This window comes from Falco cherrug, chromosome Z (assembly GCF_023634085.1).
Source record: "Falco cherrug isolate bFalChe1 chromosome Z, bFalChe1.pri, whole genome shotgun sequence".
NCBI classification, from domain to species: Eukaryota; Metazoa; Chordata; class Aves; order Falconiformes; family Falconidae; genus Falco; species Falco cherrug.
Window position 1 is genome coordinate 71,561,496 of NC_073720.1, and position 25,788 is coordinate 71,587,283.

At 41.4% G+C, this 25,788-nt stretch overlaps 1 protein-coding gene across 5 annotated transcripts in view; it reads left to right on the plus strand.

The window, feature by feature from the left end:
- The window catches only part of MOB3B (MOB kinase activator 3B), a 107,570-nt gene that overhangs the window by 67,584 nt on the left and 14,198 nt on the right, over positions 1-25,788 (plus strand). For 4 of the 5 annotated variants that reach the window (XM_027808474.2, XM_027808476.2, XM_055699631.1 and 1 more), the window contains 2 exons: positions 14,799-15,001; positions 19,295-19,412. In XM_027808474.2, coding sequence (XP_027664275.1) covers positions 14,799-15,001; positions 19,295-19,378 — 287 coding nt within the window. In that variant the 3' untranslated portion in view covers positions 19,379-19,412. The remainder of the gene's footprint in view (positions 1-14,798; positions 15,002-19,294; positions 19,413-25,788) is intronic. The other variant, XM_027808478.2, reaches the window with a different exon arrangement.

Here is a 25,788-nt window from a genome sequence, read left to right on the forward strand (position 1 = left end):
TTCCTACTATTGCTTTACTTTAGGAATTAGGTATTCAGTGTTATCCTATGGATCTGTCTTGCTGGTGTTTTGTTTTGTCCCTTGAATCAATTAACCCAAACTTTAGTTTTTTATTGGTGAAATCCATCTCCTTCATTACTTTTCATGTCTGTATTCATCTCCCTCTCCTCACACCCTGTATTTTTTCATGTGAGCCTTTCCCAGCTGTATTATTACATTTGGACAATGATTTGGGTGACTGGTTATGATAACGTTGGTACGTTGCTGTAGCCAACAGAAAGTTTCAAAAAACAATGCCTACTTTCAGGTGACCCATCATCACACAGTCATTTTCTTTTGTACATTAGTTTATCTTCTCTGGAAAATTTGTTTCAGGGTGACTTGATTTTCTTTGACTCATTTTTGGTGCCTTGTCATATAAATTATCTCAATTTACCTCCTGTGTAGAGGTTTTTTTCTGTTTGTTTTGTTTTGTTTTTTATGAACCAACGTAATTGAAGAACACTGTATATGAAGGGTTTTCCCTGACTAGTCCTTGTTCTTTATCATTTTTTATGATTCCCTGTGAAAAAAGTGGTCTCTTGGTCATGATACAATTATGATACTTGCATACTAAAAGATACTTTGCAATGTTGAGACTGCAAGTGATAAATGAATAAAATATTGGCTAGAAAAGGAAGCAAAGGGTGAGAGCAAGTAGTCAAATTCTTCCCCTGTGGAACTGAAGAAAGTCAACAGCGGAGTTCTGCAGCCTAACATGCTGGAACTTTGATTGCTTAATATATTCATAGGTAAGCTGGAAAAAAGCATGAGCAATGAAGTGATAACATTTGCTGATCTTCTGAAGCTATTCAAGGTAGCAGGACAGGGACTGACTGAAGACTGCAGAAGGCAGTGCTGTGAGACAATAACTGAGCAATAAAAAAGCAGATACAGCTCGGTATAGAAAAGTAAGAAGTGATGCATGTGGGAAAACTGTTCGGGTTGCTGTGAAGAATTATCACCTTTGAGGAGACTGTTACCATGCGGATTAAGAGTTCAATGCCAATCAAATGTTAAAAATTACTAGGAAATAAATTGGAAGCAAAACAAAACCCATAATTATGCAATTATGTAAATCCGTGTTTCTCCCGCACCTTTTTGCAGTTCTCATTACAGAGAATATGATGTTAAAACTCTAAAAGTTTCAGAGAGGGCAACAAGGATGAGCAAAGGTACAGAAATACCTCTGCATTAGGAACAGAGGAGCTGACTTATTAGACATGTCTCCATGGAAAAGAGGTGAGGTGATGAGTAGAATATGGGGCAGATGTGGCAGACAAGGTTTGCCTGTTGACCGCGTCTTCCAACCCAAGAACTCACCAGGGAGAGTAAGGCATACAAGAAACACGGTGTTGGGCAGACTGCAGAGCACCTTGCCAAAGAAAGCTGTAACTGGAAAAACAGATGGAGTTAAGGGGTATCTGGAGAGGCAGTTTGAAGAGAGATCCTTTGCAGGCTACTGAATAGACAAGCTGCAGTAGGCACAGCAAATCACTTGAGCAGAAAGTGATCAAAGGCAAGGAGGGCATTAGGAGAAAGCACCATATATAGAATACTAGCCTGAACCAGAACAATAGTTTTCATGTTAGTTTTGAAGTAAATTGCTGAGCTTTCATTAAGTCCTTTGGACGTAATGTATTTGCCTCTGCATCTAATTTGGTTTGGACAAACACCTAGAAACGAATGGAAGGAACATACTCCAAGCAGCTGCTGTTCTGAGTGGTCCATTGTGCCCTTCTGGCAGACAGTGCCTTCCCTTGCATCCTGCTAATGATCCAGTACCCCAACTGCTACACTTCTAAGCACATTACAGTAAATCAACTCTGATTTGACTTTTAGAAGTAGATCAGACATATGTATCATAATAATAGCAAAGTATGTGGACGGAATGGCGTGACAGGTTATAATGGTAACAGCCAATTAATTTGCTTTGCCCTATTGTCTGTCTGCCTGAGCTGTAAGTTTCAGAGAAGACAGACACATTTGTGGATGTTAAGCTGAAAGTCTCCATTGACTTTTGCATTTGGCAGTGCAGTGGATCTTTTGAGTTATTGATGTAGTGCTACACTGAGCAGTGAGTGCAACAGGCTTTTTTCCCCTCCCTTCTTAGCTTTGTTTACTAATAATCAGGTTTTCAAAGAGGCTAATAGAAAAATATGAAAGTGTGTAACACTGCAGGGAGGATTCTTTGTTATATTAGGGCTTCTCATATAACTTGTACTTGTCACCTCATGTTGTGCACTGAATTATTTTAAGAAGCTTTACCACTTTCCAAAGGTGCATGTTTATCAGCTGTCATGTAGTGTAGCACCTCTTCTAGTTTTTCAGGAACAAAGCAACCAACTTGTAAGAGGTTTTTTGACTTCTTGAAGTACACCTTCCTCCTTTGAAGTATTCAATCAGGCAATACATTTTCATAGAATCATTTAGGTTGGAAAAGACCTTTGAGGTCATCAAGTCTGACTGTTAACCCAGCACTGCCAAGTCCAACACTAAATTGTGACACTAAGCACCACGTCTACATGTTTTTTAAACATCTCCAAGGATGGTGACTCAACCACCTCCCTGAGCAGCCTATTCCAAAGCCTCGTTACCCTTTCAGTGATTTTTTTTTTTCCTAATATGCAATCTAAACCTCGCCTGGCGTAACTTGGGGCTGATTCTTCTTGCCCTGTGGCTAGTTACCTGGGAGAAGAGTCCAACCTCCACCTGCCTACAACCTCTTTTCAGGTAGCTGCAGAAAGCAATAAGGTCCCCCAAGTCTCCTTTTCTCCAGACTAAACACCCCCAGTTCCCTCAGCGGCTCCCCACAAGACCTGTGCCCCAGCCCCTTCCCCATCCCCGCTGCCCGTCTCTGGACACGCTGCAGCCCCTCTACGTCCCCCTTGCAGAGAGGGGCCCAGACCTGAACACAGGGTTCGAGGGGTGGCCTCAGCAGTGCCCAGTGCAGGGGGACGGTCACTGCCCTGGTCCTGCTGGCCACACTGCTGGGGACACCAGCCAGGGTGCTGCTGGCCGCCTGGGCCCCCTGGGCACACTGCTGGCTCCTGCCCAGCCGGCCGTCACCCAGCACCCCCAGGCCCTTTCCCACCAGGCCCTTTCCAGCCGCTCTGCCCCAGCCTGTAGCGCTGCGTGGGGCTGGTGTGACCCAAGGGCAGGACCCGGCACTGAGCCCTGCTGAACCTCACACGACTGGCCTGGGCCCATCGCTCCAGCCTGCCCAGGTCCCTCTGCAGAGCCTCCTGCCCTCAGGCAGATCAACACTCATGTCCATCTTGGTGTCATCTGCAAACTGACTGAGGGTGCACTTGAACCCCTCATCCAGATGGTCAATAAAGATATTAAACAGAACTGACCCCAGTACTGAGCCTTGGGGAACACCACTTGTGACCAGCCACCAGGTAGATGTAACTCCACTTAGGACCACCCTTTGGCTTCAGCCACACATCCAGCTTCTAGAAGAGCACACCTGTCCAAGTCCTGAGCAGGCAGTGTCACCAGGAGAATTCCATGGGAGGCGGTGTCAAAAGTTTTACCAAGGTCCTGGTAGACAACATCCACAGCCTTTCCCTCATCCACTAGGTGGGTCATCTTGTCATAGAAGGCGATCAGGTTTGTCAAGCAGGACCTGCCTTTCATAAACCGTTTGCCACTATAAAGGGCCAGCAATAATAACCACAAGATTTTTTTTTAGTGTGTGTGTGTCTGTGTGTGTGTGCGTGTGTGTGTGTCTGTGTGCGTGTGTGTCTGTGTGTGTCTGTGTGTGTGTGTCTGTGTGTGTGTGTGTGTGTCTGTGTGTGTGTGTGTCCCAGGAACCACAGGGAGTTCTGGCCATAGTTTTCCTGGGCTTCCAGGCATACTAATTTTGTTCTTGCAGTAGAAAGAAGTGTCCTTAGGCATTTTATGCAATATCCAAAAGCGTGTCTTTGTAAATCTTTATGCAGTTAGTCTCAATGCAGAATAATTGTTCCATTTCTTTCTGGGGCTTGTATTTTTGTGGGGTACTATAGCTGTTCTTTTTTCAAATACTGGGATGGAGTGATCTTGTTTTCCTTCCCAGTTCTGAGCAGTGTGCATTTATCTATATGGACCACCCAGAAATTAAAACCCATTCATTTTCAGTATATTGTCATGGCAGTTTCAATAGGCACTGCTTACTTTTGTCTCATTGTAGGGGTTAGAAGGGTAAGAATAACCTCATGAAATTAGTTACAGTTTTGCTGATCTTCACATTCAAGTATGTTGACCAGACCCTAAAGTGTTGAAGAAAAAATACTGTTTGTTATGGAGTTTTTCTGTTGGTTGTTTTTGTTTTTGTTTTTTTTTTCAGAATAAGATGTTCAGGGTTTTCTCATCATACAACAGAATAATACAAGTTGTAGGCACACAAAAATGCTAAATAAATTTACAGCTGTGAGAAAATCCACAAAAATAATCAAGTTAATGAAGAAACTTGGTAAGGCATCAAACCCAAATCAGATCGTTAGAAGAATAATTTGACCCTAGAAAGTTTTCTTTTATACAAGACAACAACGAGAAGGGCCAGCCTTAGAGACTGGCGGAGTTAAAGAGAGCTTTGCAATCCACCAATTGCATGGAGCAATATTTTGGTGGTGGGGTTTTTTTGGTATTTGGTATATTTGAGAAAAATATAAAGGAGGTAGAGCAAAAGACAGAATGGAAAAGGAAAGAAACCACAAAGCAGGTGGGTTGTAACTGTGATTCCATAAAGCCCTACCTTATATATTTAATAAGCCTGTGCTTCATGTAATCACCCAAGAGCAAAGATGTAAAACAGGCAATGATGGTATTAGGGAATCTTGCCATCAGCTGTCCTTACATGTTTTTTATTTTTACTGACACACACCACCCCCTGAGCTTTCTGTCAACAGGTATGTAATGCTTTAATGGAATTGCATACTTAAAGGATAGTTTAGGGAAGTTACCTTCAGAGGTTGTGTTATATCCTCTTTCCCCCCAAAACTGTGGAGTTTCCAAAATGATTACAAATCAGAATGGCAGAAATTGTCCTTTGTCATGCAGCAGTTTTGTCAGAAACATTAAAGAGAAAGTTTTAATTCTATGTTCTCAGTTGAGACAGCTTAAATTTAACTGAAAACAGTATTTTAAAGGTAAGCGGATCTGGAAGGTTGATCTGTATGCCACTTCTATCTAGATTTCTACCCTCAATATAGCATGTTTGTTGCAAGAGTGTTTTGAAGACAGTCTGTAATCACTTTTCTTTGAATATCACTGTATTTTCCAGAACAGATTCATGCTGAATCTAAGTGGTGGACCACAGAGCCTCCTCAATACTTTCTCTTTTCCTCAGTCATGTTAATTCTAAAATGTAATAGATGAACCTGCTGGATCTTAGGATGTGCACATATAACAGCTTGCCTAAAGAATACATAGTTTAAGTTCAATATTATTTGGTTAGAGTTTGTAGAAATCTACTTTTAAGGTTCAGCGAGCAGATGAAGGCACTGTGTTGCAACTGTAAACATGCAACAGCACATTGCTAGATCCCTTCCCATGGTTCCACTTCTCATGCAGTGGCCTTTTGTGGTGCACCAACATTGCATACTCTGCTGTTGTTATAAATTAAATGTTTTGCTCAGTGTTTTGCTCTTGTCCTGAAGTAACTATGTGCTCCAAGCAGAGAAAATCAAGTACTTGGTCTTTGCCAACCATCACTTTTGTTTCATTACAATTACTAGCAATGAACTCCTTGCTGTGAAAATGTATAAGTTTATTGCTATTGCTCTTTGAACACTTCCATGGCCATGCTCAGCTGTTGCTGTCAGCAGAATCACAACTGCCACTGTGTTTATCTCTGAGATAGGAGGAAAGAAAAAGGCACAATGTGTTGAACATGTGAACTCTAGAGCCTCTCTGTATCTTCTGTCACAGGTAGAGTTCTCCAGTATACCCTTAACAAATTGCACCCCATTAGACATTAGTTCCGTAACATTCAGCTTCCTGGAACATCACTAAAGGGTAAGTTGGCATGAAGCCTATTCACTCTCATGAAGATCTAATGTTTTAAGACACGCTGGACTGGAAATCCTGAAGGTGAGAGGAGTATTTAGGAGACTAGTATTAACACCATCCTCAGGATTTTAGAAATCAAAAATATAAACAGGTCTTTTGTGAGTAAGCAGGAGGAAATAAGAAATACATTTTCTCTGTGATTTACTGTTTTTTGTTCCATAGAAGAGCCAGCTTGAGCCCAGCACCTACAGATATTTTTGAAAAATGCAAAAGTGAAACCCTTTTTGAAAGTTTGTCCTTGCCTGCCAACACGCTGACCTGTCAGAAGCTGGCTAGTGACTGTGTATCAGAGAAACAGGTCTGTAGTAGTTTGAAGCTCTCCATCCAGTGTCTTGGTAGTCTTTTTTTCAGTAATGCACAGCTGAGTTCACTCCAGGTGCTAGTTGTCTTTGGCAGCACTGTCTGAGGTGTAGGTGCCTTGCATCTTACACAGTTCATCGGTGCTCAGAGGCTAAACACACAGACTCAAAGCCTGCAAGCACAGAAGAGGTGGAAACTAGCTAGCACCTGTGCTGCTGTGTGCCTTCTCTTTAAGGCTGCTTAAGGATAATTGCTGTGCCAAAACCACATCCACACATCCTCCTGCTTTACAGAGAGGAAATGTTAAGTGTCCAGATAAATAAAGCTGCCAGCTCTCAGTCAGGTTTTACACACAAGTTCTATCTGCTCTTCAGTGTCTTAGCTTTCAGGCTTTGTTAGTTACAGTGAGACCATATACATGCCTGTAAACTTAAAAGATGATTGATGTTATACACCAGTTTTTAAGACCCAAAGAAGAGTTTGTGCAGTTGAAACTGTTACAATGTAGAAATATTCTTTATATAATATTTAAAAGGTCTGTTGATAAGATGGTGTTGCTCAAGAATAGTGGGGCCTCGGTGTTTCTTCTAAAGGTGGTGTTTGAGGCTGTCAAAAATCATTGATATTCCAAGATTTGGTGGGTGGGAATTGGGTGATAGATGCTAAGTTGTGGAATGATCTAGAGTACATTAAACCTGTAAAAGATCTGTTAAAGAAAAAAATTTACTTAAGTGAAATCAGGGAGGCGCCCTGATTCTCAGGCAAGTTTGATAATACAGCAAATTGACTTACCTTTGGCTAGTTATGTTTTAAAATACTCCTTTCATTTGTTCTGTTTGAAAACTTTTAATCCTGTAGTGCATTTGATTTTTATTGACTTATTTTCTTTCAAAATTTTTATTAGTAGATGAATCTTGCAAAAGTAGTTGGTTAAGGTCAAATTAATGCAACTTTTGAAAGTGTTTCTGTAATTGTCCTTGCTAGTGACATTAAAATAATATGTTGCCTATCTTCCTGATGCTTTAAAATAAAAGGATACTCTTGCTCATTGATTTCCCAGACTCATTTTCAATGAAATTATTGGTGAAGCTTTCTTTGATTTCCAGGTACCTAATGCAGCCCTAGGCATCTGAAGAGACAGATCTTACCTATTCATGACATATTGGAAGGAGTGTTTAAAAGATAGTAGCTCGTTTGCATGGGTAATCATAGGTTTTGAGTGCCGTGTAAATCCAGGCTTTGTTGGCGTGTACTTTAATAGTAAAGGTAGTCTTACAGGGGCATATGCAGCCAATACAAATCCACTTTATGTGACATTAGTTCATGTTTTGGAATTACACAGGATCCAAAACCTGTCAGTCAATGATAGCTTTTAAAAAGTGTGAGCATGTGTGGGTGTGTTTGCATGAGTGGATCTGTGCGGGTATGTCTGCATGCTTGCTGACATAACCTGAAATCCCTTGGAGCTGCTGCCATCTGTGAGCCTGATGTCCTGTGCACACTGCATCTTATTCCAGAAGGATTTGAAATAGGTTTCCTTTTATAAGATGAATATGCTACTGCAAGATGCAGGAGCACGTCCAGGAGCAGGACTTTACTCACTGGGCTACAGTCATGCTATGTCTTTTGCTGCTTTCTGACATTGCAAGTCTCTTTCTTTCAGCACAGTGGCCTCAAGATGGCATGAAGAGTGCAGTTGCCTGGATTCATAATTTTTCTGTTGATAAACATACTTTCCCGCAAAACAGGAGGAAGAGATTTGAGTGTCCTTAGCTCTGGAAATACCACCAAAAAAAATGAGTGATATATAAAAGACAAACAACGTTACCTTGTCTGGCTCTGCTCTGAAATGAAATCAGTCACTGCTGCCTTTGGTATTGAACCTGACTGCAACCAGTGTGTACCAGGCATGTGCTGAGCACTCCCCAGAGGAAAGCTGGATATCCTATCTAGTGTTTGAACATCACTTAGTGTTTACATGGTAGGGAGAGACTGACCTCTTCCAGTAAGGCAGTTCTGAGAAAACAAGGCAAGCAAAACTTCAGGTATCAGGGGAAGTCCACAGTTGTGCAAGGGCATGAATTGGCAGTTCAGGTTGCAATTATTGAAGAGTCAATCTGGCTTAGCTCTCTGATATTTGAGAGTACTTAAATGTGCTGGGAGGGTGTTGCTTGGCTTTTTGTCTTCAGCTGGTGGGTTCATTCAATTCTCAACCCTTTAACAGTTATAAAAACAGAACAGTGAAAAGCATCCGTTGTGTTACCCCCAGACCCAATGTTATAAAAGCAAAAACAATCTAACAGGTAAAAGCAGATTTGAAAGCCCTGACTTATCTTGCTTGTCAGCGTGCAGAATTCTCTCCCAGGACACTGAACTTTATTCCAGTCTGTGTGGGTTTAAATCAGGATTAATTCAGGCAAAGTCAGAGACCAGGGTTTTGTTCTTGGGTATTTTCATTCTTAGTTTTCTGGATCAGAACTTCAGGTTTTCCACTAAATTTCCCTTGCATACTACTACATAATTGTCTTTCCCTATCTCATTAAAAAGCTACATTTTATTGGAGGGAAAAATAACTTATTTAAAACTTATTAATCCCCTCTTGAAGGAACTATCAATATGCACTGGAGGTACTCTCATACACATAAAATATTCCTAAGTCAGCACAGATATCAAAGGGTCAGAAAATGACTTGCATTAGGAGACACACGGGCTGTAATCTGAGGTGTTAGAACTGCCTGAATGTTTCTTCTAGGCTCACTGAAAATGAATTTAGCACAGTAATCCTCTGAAGAACAAGTATTTCTTTTGTGCTATTAACCTTTAAACTGTAGTTGCTTGTTAATGTCATGCCATGAGTTTTGGTAGATGTAAGGCCTCTGTTTTTCAGTTAACTGCTGGAACGTTTGTTTCTTGGGGACAGTAGGCTGTTTTGTCGGGTTCTGAGTGCATCTCCAAGACCATGCTGCTTGCTGCTTCAGATAATGTTTCATACTGCTGCATCCTGCTGCATCAGCAAGCCCAAGAGGGGCCTTTAGAACACCTTTTTTTCTTCCAGTGTCTCTGTGAAATTAATGGGGAACCAGAATGTTTGTTTCCTGAAGATGTCAGATGTTAGTAACAAAAATAAAAGCCATGCTGGTCAGTGATGCACTTAGCCCAGAAAGCTGAAACCATGTCAGTATGCAGAAATTGTCAGGCCACAGTAAGTATTGTAGGAATAAAACTATTAACATACCTCTGCCAAGTGGGGAGGAAAGTTTTTCTATTGATATCTTGACCAGGCTTCAGTGTTCTTACATTCACTCATTGGATTAATAAACTCTCTTTTGCCATCCTGAGCTGTTATACGGCCAAATGGCTGCTATACTTTCCGTCCTAGGAAAGGCTGCATTTTTTTCATCTGTAGTATAGTTTCTGGTAAGGCAAGGAGAACTTTAGATTATTCTAGTGGATCTCAAGCCTATTTTAGACTATATATATATTAATGCTGTATAAAGTTTTCAAAATGCAATGCTCCAATAAATCTCATTTTGTTACTATAGTGAAGATGCATGCTTCAGGGCAGATGAGTTACACGGTCACACAACGATGACTCTACAGCTTTTTATGGCATTCAGTGTTCTCATCGCCTTGAAGACCTACGGATCTATTCTAATGGGTTCATCAGCCTGATCATTGTCTGGCGTGAAATTAGCCTTGCTTGGTATAGGCAGCTAGAGTGTTCTGCTCTCTGGCCTTGCTGTGTTTCTCTTCTGTTCATCTGCAGCAGCAGATGCAGAAGTAATAAATTGACAGGGTGGAGATCAGATTGTAGTCAGGAAAAGCCATTGTAAATTTGCTTAAAATCCAAGGGATCTGGCTTATGTAGTGTAAGGGTTTAGGTCCCTCTGTCTGATTTCAGGGACAGTCATTTCAGGTGCTTTGCATACTTAGTTGTTTTACAGTATTTGCATTATAAGACACCTCTTCTGGCAGTGAAATTGCTAATTAAAGGGCATAATTTAGTGCCATCACCCATTTCATGATATACAGCAGCAGGGAGAGCTGTTGTGGATGTTCAAGTAGCAGAAAGCCTCAAACAGTTTTCTGATTTGCACCCTGTTCCATTTAGAGTTCTCTTCAGGACAGCATATGAGTACCTTTGTTGAAGCTCTGACAGTACACCTGCCTGCTGATTTATTTACCAAGAGTAACACTGTTAGAGGCAGTCCTGCTTAAAAAGAGAAAAGGACACCATTTTGCTTAGAAAGCCATATAGTCTCAACAGTGTTTTCCTTTCTTCTGCTGTCTCTGAGGTATAGGTACATGGAGGATATAGATACCTGGTAGTCTAGTTTATCCCTAATATTTTGCAGCTGTCTATTTATGTGAGGAACAAAGTCAGCAAAACTGACATTGTTTTCATTGGCTTTTGAGACAGACACTTCCTTGACTAACACACAGATAACATTTAACATCTGCTTGGATCGGAATAGGTGTTTTTGCAGCAAAGCTTCCAGGAATAGCTAAGGGCACCTTTTGCAAATTTTTGTACTTGGAGCAGGCATAGGAGAAGGAAAATACAGAAAGAGGAGAGAAGGAGGGTTTGGTTCAGGTGCCTTCTCCAAATTGTTTCTGGTCATACTGTTCTCTTGCTCTTTATTATAAAACTGGGAAAAAAATCTTAACTTTACCATGTTGGCATGGTTTTAATCTGTGTTTGCAATAGTATAGTGTCAATCCTTTTGCCAATGGAGAAGGGAGTCTCTTTTTTTTCCTACATGTCTATTTTTTAAAAAAGAATGCATTATAACTGTGGCCTGTAAAAGGATTTTCAAACATACAGCAAAATTTCTGTGCATGATTGCAAAGGGCTTACCATCTTCCCTTGAGTAAAGTGAGACTTTACACAAATACAGAAAGTCAAAAACGCTCATGTCTGGCATCACAGAAGATTTAACTGTGCAGTAATTTTCATTGCATGTTACAAGTGGGAATGTGAGCCAGTCCGGAACCCCATGTAACATTACAGGCAAAATGTCTGGGTTGTTCATTCTCATTCCTCAGCATAGACTTTCTGGGACCATATACTTTTTGACTTTTGCCTAGAAATAATGAATCAGGCAACAGAGACAAACTGTATCATGACTTTTCTTTTGTTTCCTCTCTAATCTGTGCAATTGACCTACTTCAGGGGAGGTAATGATACGTATGGAATAAAGAAGATTCAAGATTGTCATATATCAAATGAGACAGACTTTTGCCTCTTGTGTTTATCTCAGACCTTTAGTTACCCTCCTTCATCCCCACCTAATGTAGTTTCTTTAACTTTTGGTCTCTCTGTATTATCTTTTCAGCAAGCAAGTAGCAAGTAGCAGCTAACTCAAAAATTTCAGAGTCATCCTTGTATTTATTTGCCTTTCAATAACCATAACACAGCAATTTAATTTGGTGTTTAAAACAGTCATCTTTCTTCCTGGAATTTTTTTTCACTGTTAAAATAATCTGAAGTTTAAATAAATACTTGGATTGTTGGTGGGTTTATTTTTTGGGTTTGTTTTTGGGTTTTTTTCTTTCTCTTCCTCTCCATTTTTAACTACAGAGTTCCAGGAAAGGAATTATTAAACCTGGACTCTATGTTAAATGAAGGCTTGGATGGGGAGAGGGCAGAGGCTACTGTGGCTGAGCTGAAGGACAGAGGAACAGACTCTTTTAACAAGTTAGGGATCTAAATGTAAGCTAACCCATTTCCAAGAGCTACTCATAATGATTATGTCCTGTGGTTGATTTATTTATAACTATAGCAGTTGCTGTGGGAACAAAACATTAGGCCAAATTCTGACCTCAGAATATAAATCTAGAATGGTTTCACTCTGATTTTTTTATATTTTGATGGCATTACTTTGGATTCATTCTACTGTAACTGAGATCAAAATCTGTCCTGTTGTGTTAGGGTTTTTTTTTCCTTCGAGACTGCATTTCTACAGTCCTTTTAATCTAATTTTGAAGACAAAGAGCAGCAGAGTGTATGTTTAAACTAGTGCTGTGGCCACCTTGTATGCTCATGTGTATCTTGAGGTAGATCAGACTTTGAGTCTGGTGACCCTGTGTACTCCAGGGACAGACCGGCTGGCAGGCTCCCCATGGCTGAGGAGTCTAGCTCCCTGTACAGCTACCAGTTGCTTTCAGTGGTACAAGGAGGCACTTTTTAACTATTTAGGACACTGTGTCAGTTTGTAAACCAATTTTGCAGGAAGGGGAGAGAAGTCAGAGAGCCATTACGGATTCTGTTATACCCAGGTGATAAACCTGTGATAGTATCAATGTTTCACTGGTATATAAGAGTAAATGAAACAGAGAGACCTCTGCAAAATTGGAGTTCTGCAACAGCATACGAAGCTACACAGCCTGTCTGAAAATGTAATGCATGTGAGGAACAGTGTGAACACTACAAGTTTGTTATGCACCTTAGGCTGTTCACCAGCTCCTCCCCGCCCCCCCCACCCCACCCCACCCCTTCTTCCGTGTTTTATTTACGTGCCCTCAAATTGACTGCCTAACACAACTGAAAAGCTGTCAGATGAAAGTCCTCACAGCAGAAACAGTGCTTACAGCCTTTAAACTTACTGCCTGTAACTGTTAATTGGGAATAGGGGCTGCAGAGAAGTTAAAAGGATTTGTTGGCCTGGTTTATTCAGATTGTTTTAGTCAGTTAATACAGAAGTATCAGTTTCTTCATTACAGTAACTTTCTTCAGTAACAATCATATGTCAGCCCATGGAAGATGAAACTAATTATTCTCCATTTTGAGACATGCCTGTTGTGGATAAGAAGATATAGTGCCTCCAAGAATTCATCTCTCAGTTCAGTGAAACAGCTTGCAGTGACAAGTGCCAGCTATTCCCCTTCCCCTTTTTTTAAGACTTAACATTTTCTTGGGTATATTTTTAAAATTCTGATTTGGGTAGCTTTATGAAAAGATAAAGCAGGCTGCTGCTGTAATCATTCCTGAATTTAGCCATGCTCTGATGGCTGAAATGTGATCCCCCTGGTTAATAAAAAACTGTCTGGGGTTTCTGTTACGTTTTTTTTGATTGGTCATATTTATTTTGCCCTTGGAAATGACAGCAATGTTTTTTTTATAATCTAGGTGTTTGTCTAATTGCATGGAGTTTTGATTCAAATATTGCCAAGACATCTGTATGTATTATCATTTCCATAGTTTAGCAATGTCTTAATTCATGGCTTGAGCATTTAGGCCCCCTCTCTGTGACCTCAGAAATTAGCTTTAGCGTTGAGATGAATGGATGTGACAACCAAAAGCAAACATTTCTTAAGGAGATGAAGTAGTTGTGCTCTGATAGATGTGGCTGTTTCTCTGGTCCCTGGTTTATGTGTCAGGAGGAAGAGGGGTTGCACCACATCTTTAAACTATTTGAAATTATATCAAAAGGATTTGCTTCCAGTGGACCCAGTACAGGCCAAAAAAACCAAAGACACTTTCCCACATTATCTGCACCTCAGCAATGGCAAATGTAGAGGCAATTCAGGACACTTCTGCAGCTGAGGTACTTCCTCGTTGCCATGCTAACAGACACCATGTTCGCATCTGCGATGGATATACCCTGGTACCTCCTTGGCCAGGGAGTCCATGTCATCATGTCAGAGGCCTGTTCACAGAAGGAGATGAACCTTCAGCTTTTTGGAGCAGCTCAGTGGTATGCAATGCTGTGCAAGACCAATCTTCAATGAAGGGGAACTGGTGCCCCAATGTGGATGCCTGGCTGTTTACTTGCAAATGTTGCTTTTGCTGCTGCTTTGGAGTCTCCAGCTGTGAAGTGGTGTAACTTCTAAGGATTTTGGAAGAGCTGTTTTCATGTGTGTTTGAAAATTTTTCTCTTAAAAGAGCAATCATATTGGTGCACATAACTGGGAAGAAGGTGAAAGCAAAGCTGTCTGTCCATCAGTCAGTTATTTAAAATTCATTATGAAATTTGGTGCTGTGAAATTGCACTGTTGAATAAGATGAGTAATGAGAGTGTCACTTCCAGGACAAGCTCTGTATGTATCAGTATGGGGAACAGCCATCTCAGGTTGTAAAGCCATTGATGTTAATGGTACAGCATGCACTGCAGTGAAAATCACATTTCTGAACATTACAATACTGGATGTTCCTCTTAAATTGTTCAGTAAAAAAGGACCAGTACCTGTCAGTCTTGATCCATTAAAGTTGTTGCTCAAGTATTTGGTTATCTTTGGCACTAGTGGTCAGATAAATGTATGCATTAAGTGATCTTCTGAATTGGAAAGAGGCCTAAGAAGTTATAACTTGGTTTGCAGTTATAAACTCACACTTTGCTCCAAAGCTGTAGTCTTGGAGGATGACAGGATAGTTATGACAACCCTGCCTTCTCTATTCACAGGTGTTCCCTTTCCAAAGAACTTTCTTCAGATCTGCAAGAAGATACTCTGCCGGCTTTTTCGAGTGTTTGTTCACGTATACATCCATCACTTTGACCGTATCATCCTCATGGGAGCAGAGGCTCACGTCAATACCTGTTACAAGCATTTTTATTACTTTGTGACAGAGCTGAACCTCATAGACCGCAAAGAACTAGAGCCTTTGGTAAGTGTGGGGTCTAAGGGAAATCTCTAGGAAATTTTCATCCTCTCATCACTGAGCCTTTCCCACATGTGTTGCAGTGGGTTTCATCTAGGAATAACATTCACGGTTGAACGAAGGCAATTTAAAGGGGTGAACCCTTGCCTCTGTCCATAGACCCATTCCATCTGCTGCAGTATTTGTGACATGTTCAGAAGGCTCAGTAGAAAAAGAAAAGTGCAGTGTATTTTTTAGAGAAAAAAAAAAAGGTGGGAAATACTGCCATTTGAAAACAAGTTCATTTATCTTCTGCTTCTTCCTGTACTATATATTTTATGTATAGTTTTATTCTGGTTTTTATTGGTCAGTAACAGCGCGGTACTCATAGCAGTCACATGAATGCATGTGAAGGGAACAGTGGTCTACATAAAAGTGAATTTTTATGTTTTTTTAATCTTTAAGTGGGTGTTTGCGAAGGTATTGAGTGTGTTAGACCCAGAGCACACTCTGGATTTAAGTGAGACAGATGAGGTGAGACAGAGGTTCGGACAATTAACAGTGTAACAAAACCAGACACTTCCTTTCCGACTGCAATAGATCAAAATTATATTGTTTCCAAAAGTAAGGCTCCAGAAATGGAAACACTTTTGCTGTTGCTTGCAAATGCAAGTGAAAGTGTAAGCAAAGAAGGAAAAGTAAAGCACAATTCAGAAGGCAGTTTATGTACAGTCCTCCCCTGTGGGCATTTAGCCAACTTTAAAAGGGATCAGAGCAACATTCCTCCATGGGTCAGAGTTTGGAAAGCATTGCTGTACGGCTTGTTGATGAAGTGTTAGAACCACTGGGATTTTTTTTGTCTCCACAGAATTACAGAACAGCTGAGGCTGGCTGGCACCTATGGATATCGTGTAGGCCAAACCTCTGCTCAAAGCAGTGTCACCTAGAGAGGGCTGCCCAGGACCGTGTCAAGTTTTCAGTTGTTCCACATAAAGGCACATTGCAAGGAAGTGTGTAGCACAGTTGGTAGAAACACTTCTGAAAGCATGGCAAAATGTTGTTTGCCTGTATTTCTGTAGGAATGGGAGCTGTTGCTCATGTGCACGTATGTGCACATACTTCATGTACACATATATGCTTATGTTAATTGAAGGAGAGCCTGTAAGGCAAGTCAAAAGTGAATGGTCTTGTTTCAAGCAGTTCCAGGCCTGCTGAAAGACACTGCGTATGGCACGTATTGATAACTTGCTATGTATCTATGATTTGTTTCAAAATAGGAGAACTTAATATAACATCTAAATGTGTTCTAAGGGATAGAAGGAGGCCCTGCAAAAAAGAACTGCCAGACTAGTGATCCTAGGTTAGCTGTAGCTGTTAAATGCTGAAGATGTGTGACAAGCAAGGTACAAGGCAGGACATCTCAGAGGTAAGAAGAGAGGCGATCTTAAGGCCATTACGAGATCTTGCTTGCTTTGGAACACAGAGAGCACAAAAATTATTTAATGCTGCAGTTTGTGGTTAGCAGTATTCCTGCACTAAGCAGACAGATGAAGGATTGGGGCCAGAGTGGTGCAAGAGGTGGCTGAAGTCCAGCAGCAGAGCAAACTAGGAGTGTGCTCCAACTGGTGTGTGCTTTCCCCTTGCATTCCAGCATTCTCTCCCTTCACAAAATTATCCTTAGGATCATCATGTGATGCAGTATTATTAACTTTGCTGGTATACAGAGTCTCCTCTGTATTTCACCTGCACTGGGAAGACATCATGTGAGCAAACTGACAAAGCTCTACCTGCTTCCATCATCCTGCCCCTGACTTGAGTGGGTATCAGCAGTATGGAAATGCAGAAAGAAAATATCTGTCTGTGTTTTTGTCTTCAGCTGGGCAGAGAGAACGAAAGGAGTTGCCAAACAAAAGCAGACATTACAAATAATCTTGAATTTTAATGTGTTAGTTGAGAACAATCTGTGCCCTGCCAGGTTCACCATGGCAGAAAATGAACCCACATTATCTCCCATAATTAGAAAATGGGCCAAGAGCTGATTAAATAAACAGACTGCTTTAATAAACAGGAAGGCAACTGATTTATCAATATAACTTCAAGAAAGGAATTGAGTCAGGCAGTAGGTGAGTAGTAATATTAGCCTGCAGGATTTATGCTTTTTGTTTATAATAGCTTTTGTCAGCCTTTTGCAACCCAGCACAGCAGTAACAAAATCAAATGAAGCGAATGAGTCAAACAGGGTTCCCCCTCCCTTCTGGGAGTTGCATAACTTGTCCTTTCTGCAACCAAAGGGGGAGCTATAGTTTAAGATGCTGCGTATCTTTTTCCCATCTCCATCACTATGTTAGCTTGACAGATCCCTCAGTCTTTCATAGATCTGTTTTATATGGGGACAGAAAAGGAAGCTGGCACAGTCACTAACACTGCAGGTGGTCCTGAGAGGAAAAAAACCCACATGTCCAATTGGTTAATTTGAGGGAAAAGAAGTCTGAAAGCATATCTCCCCTTTCCTGCAGCTAACAGACAGACAAGGCAGTCTGCACCATAAGAGCTTTCAGAAGACCATTAAGGCACACCTCCATGCAGAGGCTATCAGAAAATAAACTAAGCTTTGAATTTTAAGATGTGGAATCTGCTTTGTACTGTCTCCCTGTATGACCAGCTTTATTTTCCACTGGCAGTAGTTCACCTTAATTCACTTCTTAGTCTCTTTCCATAGCCAAAACTGTCTAGTGCAGTGGTGCCTATCCCACCCTCAGCCTATGTAGGTGTCCACTTGTGTAGCATGCTTTAAGCACTTCATCTAAATGTGCTTTTTAGTAAGAATCTTAATGCAGATGCCTCAGCACATTAACTTAGTGTTCAAACAGCAGCCCAGCTACAGCGAGTAATGCCCCTCTGCTTCCTTTCTGTGATACCTTTTCTCTAACAACAGATTTTATAGTATGTAGGTCTGAAGAAATATGCTAGAGTGCTTTACAAGCACATCATAAGCAAAATAGTCTTGCTTTGGGGAGTTTTACTTGATTTATCACCATTTAACAAAACTTCTACAGATCTGGTTATTGAGGAAAATGAGATAAAAAAAACACTTGATGAAGAAACACCTTTCTTCCCTAGGCTCTAATTCAGTAAAAAAGTTCTCTTCCCTCCTCCCAGGTCTCAACTCACCTTGGTTCTGCTACATGTTACATTCAGCTATTCCTAATCCCTTTGTTGAGGTGAGGGCCAATGAGGGAGACCAGGGATGTGTCTACTGCTTCTTGCTCTTACTTGTTTTCCTCCACTCCAGCATGGGTTTACTGTGGGATACAGTCTTTCATGGTGTCCCTGCTCTGGTGAGGGTTGCCCATGACCCGCAGTCCCTTCAGGAGTGTGCCTGCGCTGGCACAGGGCACTTCCTTCTGAGAGTACATCTCTAACCACATCCCCAGCAGTGCCACCAGCCATGTGTCCTCTCCTCTAAGTGGTTGCTGCTTTCTTAAATATCTGTGAGCAGAGGCACCGTGTGCTTCTCTAGCTGAAGTTTTAGCACATGGTAAGTTATTTGCAGTGTTTCAGTGGCAGCTGGAAGTAGCTGTGACTGGCACAGGGAATTCATGCTCTCCTGCCACAATGTCACCCCATACCCACTGCTACCAAAACCTGCCAGTTACACCCAGTCCAAAACATCCTCTGCAAAGTAAGTCATATGCAATCTGTTGGTTGAAGCCTTGCTTTCTGTTTCCAGTTTTGTTATGGGTTTCTTGCCTCTCTCTGGTAGTAGCTTTCTGCATGACTTTTCCCATGTGGAATATAAGAATATTTAGCATCTCACAGAAGTATTGTGAGCCTGAATTTAACAGTTTTTGCAAACTACTCTGATGCCATGAAATAAGAGTTGTAATAAGAGTAGAGCTTGCTCCTGGTTCAATTTCCTACCTTCAGCAGCAAGCTGAATCCTTGACACACACAAAAGGAGTGGGAAGACCACAACTTCCCGTGTTCCATAACTCAGTGTTCACTTTTTTGCTTTGCTGTTGTTTAGGAGTTGCACTGCTGAAAATGGGAAGTGTGTAAGCACCATGCTGTCATGCTTCCTAGCTCTGTAGACTTCACTTGAATCTAGCAGTCTGTTAGTCTGGGCTCCAAACTACAGATCCAGACCCTTGTTCCCCTTTTTTTCCAGAGTAGATTGACTGTCTTCAGAACTGCTTCATAGAACTCTCTGTTAACCCACTTGTGAAAGGTGTAACTCTTCGTGGTTAAGATGTAACTTGAAAGCTGGTTTTCATATATTTTGCTGGGACAGGTCACTCACCAGCTTTTTCTGCTTTTAAGGAATGCAACCTGCTGTATGCAAGGCAACACAATCTCTTCCAAATAGCTGATTTCTTTAGCTCAACACAGCATAAATCATCATAAATGTGATTTGAAGATTTAAAGTACTCAAAGAAAGGTGAGTACTTTCTCTGATATGTATCACATTCCATTACTCCCATCTTAGAAAAAAAAAGGCTAACTAGCAGTAATAAAATACTGCTACATATAGAGCAAGTGCTCCCTAAAGGAATCTATCATTTGAAAGTGTCTTCTAGCAGTATGGCAGCATCAGGTCACAGAAGTTTCTCTGGCATAAATAACAGTTTCAAAGAGCATTCCTCACTGTGAGGGCATGGGGTGTCTTTTTTAGCAGTAGCTGGTGACCACCTTCAGATGCTTGGTTTGGCTTGATGATTGCAGAGCCTGTTTACTGCTACAGTCAAAGTTTGGCTGGAACAGGCACAGGTCCTGTCATGAAACCTGAGGATCAGGGCAGCTACAGCAACATGACCTCTAGTAAGGGTGGGAAGAAGAATAAAAAAAACCAGAAAAACCCCCAACTTTCTGAAAAGCCAGAAAGGTAATGCAAGAGGCATTAAACCACATGTTTTTGTTATATACCCACCCACCCATGCCCCGTGCCCCCTGCGAGAAGGTGCCTGTCAGAAAGATAAACACAAAGAATCCAGCAGCTAGCTACACTTCTCCTTCAGTCATGTAAGAGCCTTCTGATTCAGAGGCCATAGACATTTGTGACTAAATCTCAGCGCAGGGCATTTTGTCAGATAGCAGTTAGTTTGTGATGCAGCTAAGTCTGCTCCCAGCTTCTCAGCATTGACCTGTGTGTATTGCAGTATCTTGTTTTGATTTCCAAATCTGTGCTTTTTAATTTGCCTGATATTTCACTGTGCCTTGTGTTTGTCAGAGTTAAGTAAAAAAATAAAAACACCCCCCCCCCCCCCCCCAAAAAAAAACCAACCTTAATCTAAAAATGTGGTGAGATTTTAGTGTTAAGTTTGGAGGTCTGAGCATGGTGCAGTTCACCTGAAGGAACAAGATTCCCAAGATGCATTTTTTTTTTTTTTAAAGTTGTGGGAGGTGTGGACCTGGCTCTTTTTCTTACTGTTGAGCATTACATATTAATGTAACCTTAAATTGTATCTCCAAAGAGGAGAGACAGGGGAAGAAAAAAAAAAAAAGACACTTGGTCTTTTTGCTGTGCAAATCTTTGCAAGGTCACAGAGGGCCCGAGAATGTGTGCAGGGCTTGTATATTCAATGTGTACTCTGAAACTCATGTTACAATAAAAAATCTAGGTGGCAAACTCAAGCATATTTCATCTTTCCATGGCTACCAAGTTGCAGAACTGTGGGCAGGTCAAGCACTCAAATCATGCCAATGAGCACTGGGAAGTAATGTGCCAGGATGACACTGCCAAATAGGAAGGAATGATACGTGTGGTTTGAGTACATTTGCTTCTCTCACAGTTATTAAGGAGTGTCAAATGCATGAATCTGTTTGCCAGAGATACCTGTATATGCCATTTTTTAATGGTGGGGTTTTTTTGTTTTTTTGGGGTTTTTTTTTTTGTTTAATCAGTGTAGTGTCCTAGGTACCAAATGTAGTTACCAAAAAGTAACTTTTGTGCTCTTTCAGAAGTATCCAAAAATATATTGCAAACCAGCCAGATTCCCAGAAGATAACTTTGCAAACTGTTGATGGCATTAAAATTTCCCTCTGAGGACAGGGGTGAAAGACAGCAGAATATGACCATCAGCTTTGCTCGTTCTCCAGAAATCTTTCTTTTTATAAGTCACATCCTGTGAGAACTTTGACCTTTTTCTCAGAAGTCATTTTTTATAAACATTTGTTTATGCGAACAAAAAGAATAATTACAGTTGAATGAAGAAAATAGAGAAGGATATTATTCACTGTACTGTTCTAGTAACTGTTAAAATGCTGATTTCATTTAGATGTAGTGACATTTGGTCATGGTAGGAAGTGGACAGCAAAGTGGTGGCAGTCAGTGTAGCTGAGCGCATAAAAAAGGTGATGCTGGTAACTGCCTCCATGAGGATGGAGATCGTCTGCAGGCTACGCAAAGGCAGCAAGGTTTTCTTGCTTTATTCTCCATGATTCTCAGTGTAAATGGTTCCATTGGCTTTATGGCATGATTGGTTTCTGATAACATTTTCATGCAATATGTGGAGCTGCTTAGAAGTAACCATCTATGTTGTTAGATTTGTCTTTCTGAAGTGAACTTTTAGTGCTTGTCCAGGCAGTCTACAAAGTAAGGAGGTGCATGCTTAATACATTAACCTAATCATTAAACTTTGTTCAGTTTGGAGGTTTTTTTCTTTTTCCCTGCTCTTTTTCCCCCTAGGAAGCAGTATTATATGTTATTTGCAAAAACCTGCTATGGTCTGGGTGACAGAAGATTTCAAAGTTAAGCACGTTCAGGAAATTACACATTGAGGTTAGTGTAATGACCATAACTCTGCCATCCTATATTTTAAGATTCAGAGCTACATTAATGCCCTGATGACACTTACATGAATCTGAGACACTTTCTTTTCAGTCAGTGAAATTACTCCAGATCTTTTCATAAAATTCAGAGAGCAATCTAGCCCCACAGTCACAGGTGGCATGTTCATGTGCTGTTTTTCCACCAACATTATTGTTACGCAATACGCTGCTTTGTGAGCTGCTGCAGAATGCTTTGTACCCAATGGTTATATTAACTGACAGGTTTGTAGGCACATTTAGCAGAACAATCAAAACTACAAGGGGAAGAGTTATTTTTGTACTTACAGCCAGGTTGTCAGCAGTGCTGACATATGTGTGACGTTGTTTGTCAAAAGATAATGTTTCCATCTCTAGGCTTTTCAGCCAGGATCTTCCATAACCTATTAAAAAAAAAAATCACTTAAGATATAGTTCCACAATCATTTTAAGCCAAGAAGAACGCAGACTGAAACAGGAAATGATGATCCTGCCCTTCCTATAACTACTAACTGGATAATCCTTTCCTCCTTCCTTGTGTTGGAGCTAGCCTTTATGTTACCATAGTCAGATCCAGGGATGGATCAGCTGAGCACCAGTTCAGCCAAAACTGATGAGTTTCATGTAATCATAGAATCATAAAATGGTTTGTGTTGGAGGAGGCTGTCTACTAAACAGCACTGGTCCCAGTACAGACCCCTGAGGGACACCGCCCATCACTGATCTCCACCTGGACATTGAGCTGTTGACTACTACCCTGTAGATACAACCATCCAGCCAATTCCTTATCCACTGAACAGTCCAGCCATCAAATCCATCCTTCCAATTTTGAGAGAAGGATATTGTGGGTGATCATGTCAAAGGCCTTACGAAAGTCCAGATGGATGACATCTGTAGCTCTTCCCTTGACTATTAATGCAGTCACTCCATCATAGAAGGCCACCGGGTTGGTTAGGCAGCACTTGCCGGTGGTGGAGCCATGTTGGCCGTCTCGAATCACCCCCATGTGCCTTAGCATGGCTTCTAGGAGAATCTGTTCCATGACCTTCCCAGGCACAGAGGTGAAGCTGACAGGCCAGTAGTTCCCTGGGTCATCCTTTTTACCCTTTTTAAAAATCTGTGCAACATTTCTCTTTTTCCAGTCACTGTGGACTTCGCCTGACCACCACAACTTTTCAAATATCATGGAGAGTGGCTTTTTTGGGAGAGCCATTTCTCTCGGGACTCTGGCATTCCTCTCATCAGGTCCCATCGACTTATGTATGTTCAGGCTCCTCAGGTGATTTTGAACCTGATCTTCTCTTACAGTGGAAGAGACCCTGCCTTTGGCCCCCCCATCCCTGCCTGGAGGTCCATTCACTCGAGAGGTGATTACCAGTGAAGTGTGAGGCAAAAAAGTTGTTGAGTACCTCTGTCAGGGGGAGTATGCTTTCTTTGACCTTCCTTTTCTGCCTGACATACCTATAGAAGCCCTTCTTATTCTTCACACCCGTTGCCAAGTTCAGCTCCATCCACACCTTGGCCTTCCTGACCCCATCCCAACACAACTGAGCGATGCTTCTGTACTATTCCCCAGGATACCTATCCCTGCTTCCACTGCCTGTGCATTTCCTTCTTACCCTTTAGTTTGACCAGCAGGTCTTGACTCAGCTATGCCCGTCTTTTGCCATCCTTCCCTAGCTTCTTATACCTGGGGATTGAGACATCCTGTGCTCTATGGAAAGCACCCTTAAAGATCTGCCACCTCTGTTCTGCTCCCTTGTCCCCAAAGGCAGTTTCCCAGGGGGCCCTATTGACTAACTCCTTGAACAGCTGGAATTTTTGCCAGGACACTTTCCTGAGCAGTTACACAGAGCCTAACATTGGCACAAGCCAGGTAGTGGAAACACAGAGTTGGGGGAATTGTGATGGTGTGACTGCTGGTTTTGTGGCAGCCTGCTCTTCTGATGGCACACACACAGACAAAAGTGTAGTCCTGTGTACTGGAAGGAGTGTGCCCCTACATGCATGTGAGGGTTTGGGCTTGCAGCAGCTGCTGGTGCTAGTCCTGTTAGATGTTCAGAAGTCAGAATACCAAATCAAAAAGTGTCCATTTTCATGTGAGTTTCTCCAAGCACCCTGTCTGTTTCAGGATGAGCTAATTAAAAGTACCATAGACAGATTGTGCTCAGGTGAACACTTCAGAGTTCCTATTCTATGCTTCTTGCTTTCCCAGGGCTACAGTAAGGCATAAATATCAGTCCTACAGCTCTGTCACTGCTGTACATGAGGCCCAAGTAGCTGCTGTTGCACATCTGATTTACCACAAACAATGCATCTTTCCACGAAGTATTTAGCAGCTTTGCTGCATCCTTGTTGATACCAGAAAAGATGTGTATGTATCAGGCAATTCTTTGCCAGAAATGCCACAGACATAGTAGAAGTACCATCAACATAGCCTGTCTGGCACTAGACAAAACCAGTGCTCACATTGGAAAAATCAGCAGTAGCAGACTTAATAAAACATGGCAAAGTGTCAGCATTGTGACAAGGGTACACTCAGATGAAACACAGCTCAGTTAAACATGATTACATAAGACTTCTTCTGCAGACAGAGTTTTCAAGCATGTATTTTAAAATAAAAGTATACCTTAATTAATTCACTTGATTTTTTTCCAAATTATTGTTTGGTCTGCTTAACTAATTTTTTATGTTTATGGTGAAAATTAGAATTTTCTCCATTTTTCCATTTACAGTCTTTATGAAAGCAGTGATGGTACTCATAAATCAATAGACTGTGTAATATAAATTATTTGGCAGTCAGCAGAGGACAGTCTGAGCTCAAAAGTAGAGGAAAACTAATTTCATTAAAGTCACTGTGTTCTCTTTATCATTATCCTTCATAGCTACCCAATTCTACTTTTGTGTTGCTGCTCATTGACATCAAAGTACAGCACTTCAGATCTTTCTGAAGTGTCCTGTATTATAGCACTTATAAGAAGCCAGACAACAAGGCAACACTGGAACAGGCTGCCCAGAGCAACTGTGGATGCCCCATCCCTGGCCGTGCTCAAGGCCAGGTTGGATGGGGCTCTGAGCAACCTGGTCTAGTGGAAGGTGTCCCTGCCCATGGCAGGGGGTTGGAACTGGATGATCTTTCAGGTCCCTTCCAACCCAAAGCATTCTATGATTCTGTGAATCTTAATGCATTGTTTTAAAGATATCTCCGACTTTTTATCCTTCTAAAATTCCTAGCGAGTTCTGTGTGCTGTCTGGATAGCTGAAACTTTAGGCAAAGAACATTTAAGGTTTAATCTTGTTCAGAGTCATAGATACTGCTGATGCTCCAGAAGAATAACTGATCTTTAACAGATTCTGATAAAAAAAAAACCTCTAAGTGAAGCTTCTGTATGAAAAGCTTTTCTTTCTGCTTCCTCTTGCATTGATATTGGGGCATTCAGAGGGAGAGCTGCCAGCCCCCTGCCACTCTGGTAAGAACAGGCAGGCCCAACGCAAATAGCTTCTTCTGGAGAAGTTGGCACCTAGCTTCCCCATCCTTTCTCTGATTTGCTTTTGTCCATCCTCCCACAAAACTGCACACCATGCCCTCTATTAGATAGAATTGACTATCGGCCTTTCTTATAGCAAAATTCACTTGCTAAATATTTACTGCGTGCCTTGTAGAAAACAAAAAACCCAACGGTTACATGTGCCAGTAGATGCGGAACTAATAACCAAAGTGGGAGGTGGGGGTGAGGTGGGGGTGGGGTGGGGGTGGGGGGTTGTGGGGAGCAGGAACGCAGACATGGACGGACATATCACTGGCTCTCTTTAAGCATGTGATGTAGATATTTGTGTGTTCTCAAGTACAATTCACAATATGAATTTAGTTTTCATACATGCTTGTTGCTTGTAGTTGCTTCAAATTCTGTTACTCATCCCAAAGTGGTGTAGTGACTTACTACTTGTTTGGGTATTACCAAAAATGAAACACTTGTAGAGCCAACATTAAAGTAGGTATAATTTTCTTT